At 44.2% G+C, this 10,815-nt stretch overlaps 1 protein-coding gene across 4 annotated transcripts in view; it reads right to left on the bottom strand.

The window, feature by feature from the left end:
* Wwox (WW domain containing oxidoreductase) overlaps positions 1-10,815 on the bottom strand; it is a 563,473-nt gene that overhangs the window by 305,784 nt on the left and 246,874 nt on the right. For all 4 annotated transcript variants that reach the window (XM_046435188.2, XM_046435189.2, XM_046435187.2 and 1 more), the window contains one exon: positions 4,907-5,092. In XM_046435188.2, coding sequence (XP_046291144.2) covers positions 4,907-5,092 — 186 coding nt within the window. The remainder of the gene's footprint in view (positions 1-4,906; positions 5,093-10,815) is intronic.

Here is a 10,815-nt window from a genome sequence, read left to right as displayed (position 1 = left end):
GGGTAATAAGGAAGTACGAGGATACCGCAGGAAACAGCAGAATGAAAAATACAGACTCATCCTGTCATTCAGGTTGGGCACAAAAACACAAAAGAGCCACACGGGCAGGTGAGACTTGCATTCTAAGGGAAAGTGACTGTCCTTTCTCTGGGGCTCCACCAGTGACATCCAATTTCTGGTGCTAAACGGTATTGCTGCTCTAAAGTCATCAACAAAGCCAAGGACCAGGAATGCCATCACGGATTCGGCAAGGAGACCTTGAATCTAATTGCTGGCTGCCTGTTTCCGAGTCCCCAAACTACAGGAAGAGCCCAGGCTTCTGAGCTTAATTGTCTAAGGCGGGGGAACTTAGCGGGAAATTTGAAAATTTATGGGGGTCTTTTTCTGGTGGAAATAACGATTGCCGGCAGGGACCAGGGATGGTGGATGTCCCACAATGCAGGTGGATTCTTGCTCGATAAACACTGCCCCCCTGGACTTCCAAGCAGATGAAAAGCCTGCGTCTAATTACCTGAGCCAGAGCCCAACTGTGCTTTACGCTTACAGTTTTACCATCCACCGAGTTTCCAGGATCGCCGTGCGAGAACCACATAAATGAGGAGGAATGGACGTGATTTCAGATTCTGGGGGTTTTTTGGAGCATGCAGCTTGAGTCAGCATTGGGTGCTGTCTCTTGCTAGGCCATACACCTGTCGACAGTCTGCCTATGACTGTTCCACTGGAGGTGACACATGCACCGACACACACATCTGATTGTCATGTTGTTGCAGAGGAGATACTTTATTTCTGAACTTTACTTCAATGCAGTCATAAGGTGTTACAGAAGAGCTGTCAGAAAAGGGGCTATGAGCCAAGAACTGCAAAGATCCAAGTTAAGGGACAGGACTAGGAGACCGGACTTCCTCAAGGCAGAAAAGGACATTACAGAGGTAGAGCAGATATAAACACCTTGGGAGAAACACAACACCCTTTGCTCCCACCTCCCAGGCTTCTTTTGCTAACTGCTCCTGGAAGCCCCCTTTCTGGTCTCTGCATTTAGCTGAACCAAGCTCGGGAGCCTCTTCCTCCAAGAAGCTTTCCCTAACACTTCTGCAGAAGTCGATATGATTTCTTGGTGTCGTTTTTGCAGGAGGGGTGTGGATTGAAAGAAGCCCCAGAAACAGGCTGAAATGCATGTTTCCATGGAAATTAAACATCTGCTTTCCAGGATATCAATCCCAGTGTTCGTTGACACTGCTGCCCCTCAAGGTCAATGACGAAACCAGCTGCGACTCCTTCAAGTTTTGCCTGTGTGCTGTGCCACCACCCCTGGCTGCAAGCCACGCTCACCTGGTTCTGACACTGGACTGTACCTCCTGTATGCTACTGGGGCAGTGTCTGGGCCACTGCAGGGCTGAACACGGGGTTAGAGAACTGAAGTTTGATCATGGGTTTGAAATTCCAAACCAAGGGGCAAATTTCCCTTGTAGCAAAAAGTCTTGGTTTGAGCCTTGCTCAAAGGGCAAAATGTACCACAAGGCGTAAACCCTCTGAGCTCTGTGTTAATATCTCTGTGCTGCCCTTTCTGATGTCAGGAAAGAGTTCCCTGCTTTGGCTTCAAGGCTGACACCTAAGTAGCTCATGAGTAAGGAACACAGGCAGATTATACTTCTGAGAGGGCAGGGTTCCTTCCTAGAACCCAATCTAAGAACAAGGCCGAAACACTGCATGGTAAGAAATTACATGGAACCAGGTTAGAGGGCACTTATCAAGGTGGAGAAGTGCCGGCTGCTGGGTCCCGGGTCTCCCCCTGGAAACAACACCTGCAGCATGAGAACCCTGATGTCCTCCTGCCATCTCTTGGGCAGAAAGCCCATCTGGAACTTCCCAAGGGTTGCATGGACCATCTTCCAGGAAGCACATAGGGTGGACCTGATCCCCCTGAGCCAAGGCAGGCTTCCTAAAATATGGCCACGTCCACCCCTCAGCTACAGAGGCAATAAAACAGCTCTTCAAAGGCTGTCAGCTCTATTTGCAAGTTGAAAAACTGACAAAGCCAAACAAAAAGGTCTTAATAGAATTCTCTCTTGCGGACACACTAAAATACTATACAGTTTGCCTCCGGACATTAACTTTTGATTTTTAAGGGCACCCCATCTTGTATTTATGTATTGTCTCATTATTTTTGTTGTTGTTGTTAAAATGAAGATTTTTTAAATTCCCCAGTTTAAGTAATAAGGATTGATTCCACGTAGACAAGAGTTAGCATGTTTAAAGAGCAGAACTAAATTTGCATTAGCAATTTTGTGTATTGACGTGATTGTGTGTGCATGATATTGTGTGTGCGTGTATGGTTGTGTATGTGTTTTATTGCGTGATTATGAGTAGTTGTATTTGTAATTGTGTAGAATGTGTATGTGAGTGCATGTACCTGTGGTTGTTATTGTGTGATTGTGTGAATATATGTATGAATGCATGTACCTTTGTGTGTTATTATGTAATTGTATGTGGTCATATGTGTTATTGTGTAAGTGTGTATGATTACATGTATCTGTAGTTTTGTTATGTGATTGTGTATGGCTTGGTTATTATGGAATATGTGTATGATTGTATATACCTGTGGCTGGCTGTGTGTGATTGAGTGTATGAATGTATGTGTTACTATATGAATGTGTATGATTACATTACCTGTGGTTGTGTGTGTTATATGATTGTGTATAGCTTGGTTGTTTTGGAACATGTGTATGATTGTGTGTACCTGTGTCTGGGTGTGTGGATATGTGTGTTACTGTGTAAATGTGTATGATTGCATGTACCTGTGGTTGTGTTACTGTGTGAATGTGCAGGTGGTTGCGTGTACATGTGGTTGTGTGTGGGGTTCTATAATTGTGTGTATCAGTTGGACACTCAACACAGTTCGAGCCATTAGAAGTGTCCAGCCGGACCTCTGCTACTTTCCCTCTATTTTAATTGTTATCTGAAAAATTTTCCCAGAAGGAAACCAAGCTCTCATTTCCATATGATACATTTCAGGTAGGCAGAAACTCAATTCACTTCCTCAGACTCCAGATAAGTAAGTAAAGCACAGTGAAGACACAGGGAGGCTCATAAATATTTTGCCTTGGGGCAGTCTAGTATAACATTTTCTGCAAACACAGGACTTTATTTTTCCCCTAACAGGGGGTCTTGACTCCAGTGAAGAGATCGCGCCAAGGTTTATGGAGGTAATTAGATATCAACACTTGCATTTTACTGCGTGGTTTAGGGCTCTGGGTTCTTGAGCAGGGAGTGAGGGCCCCACGTACTGCTGAGTTCCCGCCTGGCGCTGGCTCTCCAGGCCAACAGACACCTGACGAGCTGTGAGCTGGTGGCTTGAGGGGCCGTCACAGTGTAGGACCACAAAACCTGGGAGGGGCAACAGGGAAACAGAAACCAGAAGCAGTCGCCAGAGAGGAGGGCCCAACCACAGGCTGCCAGAGGCCCTGACTGTAAACTAAACTGGATCTAATTCAGAAGGCCAAGCCTTTTCCTTCCCAATGACTCTCTTAAATGGAATTAAGACCTGATCTCCAAGGCATGCTGCAGTCAAGGAGAGAACAAAGGCAGCCCGAGTATTAAGGGCAACCAGCAGCACCCACTGGACACTGTCTCCTACTAAGTACCAGCTCACTTGAACACGTCCCGAGGTGCCTGCCTTGTCTGGCCAGCATGGGGGCTGGCACATCCGCTGGAGCCCTCTCTGCTGCCCAACAGGCCACTCTGTTCCCTTCCTCAGACCTGCTGTGATTTGCAAAGATAAGGCATCCAGATTTCATTCCTGCCTAATTACTAGATGCTCTGTGTCTTCTCACATGGGGGAGGATTACCACCGGACACCCTCCTTTCATTTCAGCCATCATAAATTCAAAATGGTAAAGGCAAATCTATCTGCAGCATGTCACTTATACCATAAGCCCCTGTGTTCGGGAGTGATAAAGGGTTCAAGCTAACCCTTGGCTGGTCTCTCTCCCCCAAGTCCCAGGCGTTACATTTTATGGAAGTATGATTAAAAAAATAAGCTTCATTCTGGGTCACTAAAACATTTCAGGCAGGACTTAAGACGGAGGAGAAGAGGGAAAAATAGGCCCTCACACAATTTTTTTTTTCCAGCTACTCTGCTAAGAGCAGACGCTTCCTCCCACCCCCACACCAAGGAAACTGGAAAGAGAAATCTCCCAAACAAGTACTAAATCTAGCCTCACCCAACCCGCCAGTCCTTTGTCTTTTCTGAGCACTTTTCTCTTTAGACAAATAGTTGTTTATCCAACTCCAGAATCGAATATGCTGAAAATACGATGAAATTTTCAAATGTCTTTTTAGTCAATTGAATATTCTCCTAATGGTAATAGAAAAGAAGGACCATCTGATGTTTTAATTGAAATTTTAACCAAAAGAGGCATGGCCAGATTTCTAATATGTTCTAACTACAGTACTTCCCTTTCCACAATTACACAGCTAATGTCTGCATTGAATTCCCTAATTTCTCATTATAAAACAATTGGATTTCATCTCGCAGTCTTTAATTGCATTGTTTCTCCTGCTAGAATAACTGCACATTCTTCTTCCTAAGACGTTGAAGTTGTTGAATTACAAATCGATAAAGGTCACGCCATTCAGATTTAATCAATTATTATTCCATTTCTAAGCAAGATCAGCGCAGAGCTTGAAGTATAGTTGTAAAAACACCCTGCATTGCTATAGACAGCCTCCCCCAAACGGTCCCCGCCATCCCATACGCAGGGCCCTAGAGAAAGCAGGGCAGCCAGGCTGCGGGCTCTCCTACTCCTCGGAACACCGCGAAAAATGATCCTTAGAAACAGGGTCCTGGGGGAATTCTAGGAGGGTGTGGGGCAGGGGGGCAAGCGAAAAACATGGAATTCAAACCCACCGATGGGACTCGGAGGAGACCACGACCACGCGGGCAGGGGCCGAGCGGCAGAGAACGTCCTGCAGGAGCTGCACCAGGTAGAAATGCCCCAGGTGGTTCACCTGGAAGGTGGTCTCCAGGCCATCCTTTGTGAGGCTCCAGGGCAGAGCAAAAGCCGCAGCGTTGCACACGAGCACGTGAAGGGACCTGGAAAATAGAGCATTCGACAATCTGTAGACGTCAACCAACGGCCACCCACGTTCCCCAGGGATAGCCGATTCGTCACTGCCTTCAAGATCCCATCAGCGAGAGACAAGATGCCCTACAGGGTCGAATGGCTCCGAGTGGGCAACCGTCCTGGGACACTGGGGAGGACAGGCCCCTGGGATGTAGGACTTTCAGTGTTAAATCCAGACAGTGCTTGGCAAGTTAGGACAAGCTGGTCATCCTGGTTGGAATCCAGGTTCCACCACCTAATTAACTCTGCCCTTCCAAATTCATCCAGTTTGCACATTCCTCAGCTCCTCATCTTAAATCAAAATAGTGCTTCAAACACAGAAAACATCCTATAAAAAAAAAAAATGCTGACACAGGACCCAGCACTTACGAGGAGCTAAAGAAACACATCAAGAGGAAGAAGCTTTGTCCAAGGAAACAGACACACCTGTGTGGACATATTCCTTTTAGAATGTGCTAGAATAACTGCACATTGGATTATACCTACTGTTAAAAACCAGCTCAATTTATGTTTACATATTAACTTGTTCCACAATACAATTCTTGACAATAAAAGTAATAGTGTTATGCAAATCAAATTCCTAAATCCTCATGAACAAATTGTATTCATGAGAAATCATCCAAACATCCAAACAAGAATTGAGAATTATACAATAAAATATAGTGAACATAGCTAGGGTGTTTGTAATTGCAACATAAAAGCAACAAATTGGGGGAAAAAAAAACTAAATATACAATGGAGAAATCATTAAATAAAACAGAATATAGCCTTATGCTTGAATTATATAGTCATTTGAATTATAACAAACTAATCTATTTTGTTTTATAATCCATCATAAAGTCAAGTCTGTGATGTTGTAGAACCACATACACACCTGCACCCAGAAAGAGGGGATGGTGATGAGGGAGGTGCAGGTGAGGGGAGGTGCAGGTGAGGGGAGGTGCAGGTGAGGGGAGGTGCAGGTGAGGGGAAGCACCGGAGGCTGGTGGGCCCACTGAATCGGAAAATGCCTTCTCTCTGAGTTTACCTATACTTTATTCTCTCCATAATTAACATGCAGTGTATTTATAGGAAGGAATAAATGCAATCAAATAAGTATTCAGCAAAATAAAAAGAGCATTTCAGGAATTTAGCCAACACATTTAACATGAGAGGGGAAACACCAATAAACATGGTTGGCTTTCACAGGAGCACTGGATTAAGAGCTGGGAACCTGCATTTTTGACTCCTTTGGGACAAGTCTTCCAGGCACTCCGAGCATCTGATTCTTGTAAAATAAGGAGCTGGAAGTCGAGACACTTAGTTTTCCTCACATATCTCTGATTCCAGGGCAATGGCTGTGGGTAAAATTCCTTTTTGATATAGGAAAAAAATCTTTCCTATATTTTCATTTGAAAAAAAAGGTGTTTTTTCATAGAAACATTTCATAGGTTTATTACTATTTAAACAATTTGGTTGTGTTTCTATTTTCATGAAATGCAACCATCCAAGAGTCATAAGTTTTAAATGTTAAAAAAAATGCTCTTCATATAAGAGAAACAGGGAAACAGAAAATATATGTAAAAGTTAAAATAATACATTATCAAAAAAGTAAAACACAAAATGACAAATGACGTAATACTAAGAATCCACATTTTATATAAAGAGTCCTTAGAAATCAACAAGAAAATACAGTGTAAGAGTCTAACAGATTTACTGAGATATTTTTAAAATTTGTAAAAGTAGACTACAAATGACCAATACAAAGCTTAACATGTTCTATACTACAACCAATATTTTCTACCAAAAAATCAGCAGATTTATTTATTTGTGTTATTATGTTTTTATTATCTTTGTAAAAATTGGTGGGAAAATGTATTCATGCCTCCTGGATTTTAAGTAGAAAATGCATATCATGAGAATTAAAAGGAGTCACATTATTTCATCTGGTGACCCTGCTTCCAACAGAGGAGGACATAGTGGCAGGATGGAGGAAGCAGTATTTTATCATTAATAATGTTTATAATTGCATGTGATGACAATAAAATGTGAATGGCTTTTAGTGAGCTGTGGTGTTTTGAATTCTCTGTCAACACTGCTCCCCATCTTTTATGCCCAAGGGGCAGCCCATTCTCAGAGCTGCCTCCCACACCATGGCATGGCGCAGGGGGTTCTGCAGTGGGAAGAAAGGCCGATTCCATAAGGTATGTCCCCCCCACACCCTGAACATGACCTTATTTGGAAAAAGGTCTTCTCAAATCTAATTTGAATTCCTGGATAGAACCCTGAGTCACAGTACATACTCCATTTTATATATCACTGAATTGACTTTGCTAGTATATTGTTGAAGAATTTTTTGTCTCTATTCAAAAGTGATATGGGTCTAGTTTTCCTTTTCCTGTGATGTCTTTGGTTTAATTTGACATCAGGTAAATGTTGGTTCCACAGTCAGCTGGGAAGTATTCCCTTCTCTTCTATCTTTCTATTCCTTAAATACTTGGCAGAAAGCATAATTTTTAAACAAGGAATTTGATAACAGTGATTTTATAAATTGCTGTTACTTTTTAAAAGAATTCACGAAATCTCATTTTCATTGGGGAATCTGGATCGGGTTTAGAAAGTGTTGATTTCATTCTGTGGCTTGATGTAGTTTCCAAGTTGTCACCTGCCTAAAGCTTACATGGGGTGAGCTGGGTCTGGATGGTAAAATCTATTTTTCACATAAGTGCCCACCGCCATTGTTATCATACCCCCCCACACACACCCGTAATCCATGTATTCCCTGAGGAGGTGGGCGCACAGGCTCTGGGGCCTCTGGTTGGGGCCTTCCCACAATACCCATCAAGGCCCTGTTTCAAATCAAAGCAGAGATTCCTGGTTTGCAGCTGTGGGGAGCCATATTTTGTACTAAGGCAGAACCACTAAGGAAAAACTTGGGAAACATAGTAAACTATATTACATTTGAGCTTCTTTTAGACTGCTTCTCAAATATTTGGTTCCATCCTCTAGAGCTATTTATTTTTTCCTTTTACTTTTCTGAATATAAACCATGGGTTGGACACTTGTCAACAGCTTTGTGTTACATACATTTAATCTTCACAATAATAGGAGGTGACATGAATTATTGTTGCCATTTTACAGGCCGGAAAACAAGATAGTAGAAGAGCAACTTTCATGAGCTCAGAAATGAAGCAAGTATCAGAAATAACTAAGACAAGTAAGCAGATAAATGAATAAAACAAAGCAAAAGGAACCAACTGACTTCAAGGCCACCTGATGACCCTGTTTGTTTTAGAAAACCAAACTGAACCTGTGAGGACCATGCCAAAGGTCCTGCTCAGTTCTGCTGTTGTTCACACCTGCCTCCTGGCTAGCAGTTGACCTCCCTATCCTGTGAAGGGGACCGCAGAGGACCCCTCCCAAGCTCCTGGAGAGCAGGTCCCTCACCAGCTGCCAGGACCTTTCTCTGAATGACATTTCCTGATGTCCACAAGGGAGAATGAAATTCTTCAACACTGATTTCCACAGCACTCACCTGTCCTTACGATGTGCCTGGACATTCAGAATTCTGACAGCACAGCTTTTCATGGCCACCTCTCCCCCGGTGGCGGTTATTCTTGCCCTGCACTGTCCCAGGGAAATGGAAACCACAGCTCTCCACCAGGAGGCAGGACCCCTCAGAGGACCTGGGGAACCCTTTCCTCTCTCACCAGGTTTGAACACCCTTCATTAATGTTAATTGCACAACACCAGAGGCAAAATATGTACCCAGTACCTAAAATGTGTCACCTCTATTAATTAAAAATAGGTTGGTGGAATTGGAGACTATAAAGCACTCAATTTTTTTCTTTTAATTGTAAAGGCAACTAATTGGCTTGTACAAAAGGAAAAGATTCCTTTTGCCTCTCTTTAATGAGGTTTTTATAATTTAAATAGCACATTTTGCTCAGTTTTGACTAAAAGCCACACAATTCAAAAGGGTCTGAGATGATGAATATTTACAGAATATCAAAAGAAAAGTTCAAACTATAAAGACAGAATGGAAACAAAAATAGGACCCCTTCAAGCCCAGAGCCAGGTTATTAGTCAGCACTTTGGGGGGGGGGGGCTTTTTCCTCCTGGGTGGATTCTGACCTGTGAGGACAAAAGGGCCATCCTCCATGTAGAGAAGTGGGGACTCCGCAGGAGGGAAGCCAGCTGTCCTCTGTGGCTCCTCTTTCCCTGGAGAAGGCCCCACTCTCTGCACAGTGGGCCAGGGGCCTGCTGACTTCCTCAAAGGCAGAAGACAACCCCATGGTGACAGTGGGCGGGGCTCTAATTATATTCGGGGAGTAGTTCTGGTAATCCATGGGCGCCTCTCATTAGGAGGACTAGAGGGGAGTGATGAATGGAAGACCCTCTTAACCCGCTCTTGGCTGTTGTTGTTGGTGGTGGTGGTGGTGGTGGTATCGGGGATTGAACTCAGGGGCGCTTATCCCACATCCCCAGCCCTTTTTTATATTTTATCTACAGACAGGGTCTCGCTGAGTTGCCTAAGGACTCTAGGCTGGCTTTGAACTCCTGACCCTCCTGCTCAGCCTCCAGAGCTGCTGGGATTACAGACATGTGCCACCACATGCGACTTAACCCACGCCTACACAGTTTATCCCTAAATTCTCTCCCAACTTCATCCCTCTGCCACCTCAAAGCCCCACCCACTGCTCCTAGCATCTCCAGTATTTCCCTCTCCACTGATTCATATTTTTTTAAAGAGAAAGAGAGAGAGAATACATTTTTAAATATTTATTATTTTAGTTTTCAGCGGACACAACATCTTTGTTTGTGTGTGGTGCTGAGGATCGAACCCGGGCCACACGCATGCCAGGCGAGCGCGCTACCGCTTGAGCCACATCCCCAGCCCCATGATTTATTCTTAATACCCTTCGGCCTCATTAGATCTTCCCGACCATTAAACAGGAGAACACCATGAATGAAAGAAAGGAAGAGGAGAAAGGAGGAGGAGGAGGAGGAGGAAGTCATAGGAGCTCACTGCTGGAGAAAGGTAGCACTGGACCCTGGAGCACTTTCAAGCTGTACTGGGACCTCCTTTTTCCCATTCATGCTCAAAATATTTGTTTTCACTTACTGTCCCTTTCCTTGCCTCAAACACACTTTTCATTCCCAACCGAATTCTGTCCCACCACCACTCAGGAGTTTGGGGAGCTGCCAGGAGAACAATGGCTTCGGCCCTGTTATGTGGCCCTGGTCTTGGAGTGCCCAGCTGGCCTAGCTGAATTCCGCCCCCTCCTGAACTTGCTAGTCTTGGAGGACAGGAAGCCTGAAGGCCAGAAGTTTGTCCCCAGTGGGCATCTGGATCTAAGATGGCTGCCAGAGTGACCCAGGGAACCTCTAGCTTCATATAATAGAGGGAATGAATAATTCTCCCCTTTATTAGTATATATCTCCCCTAACTTCTTTGTTACCTCATATCTACAACCTCTCAAACTCCAAGGAACAGGAAGCTGATCTGCAAATAATCTATCTCCCTCTTCTCCTATTCTCAAATAAGAATAAGGCTTCTCCCCAGCAGCTCTGGAGGCTGAGGCAGGAGAATCTCAAGGTCAAAGCCAGCCTCAGAAACTAAGCAAAGCACTAAGCAACTCAGTGGGATCCTGTCTCTAAATAAAGTACAAAAAAGGGCTGGGGATGTGGCTTAGTGGTTAAGTGCCCCCGA

This window comes from Marmota monax, unplaced genomic scaffold (genome assembly GCF_021218885.2).
Source record: "Marmota monax isolate L192 unplaced genomic scaffold, Marmota_monax_Labrador192_F-V1.1 WCK01_AAM20220418_F8-fsc00024, whole genome shotgun sequence".
NCBI lineage: Eukaryota > Metazoa > Chordata > Mammalia > Rodentia > Sciuridae > Marmota > Marmota monax.
This window is presented reverse-complemented; position numbering and strand designations above follow the sequence as displayed.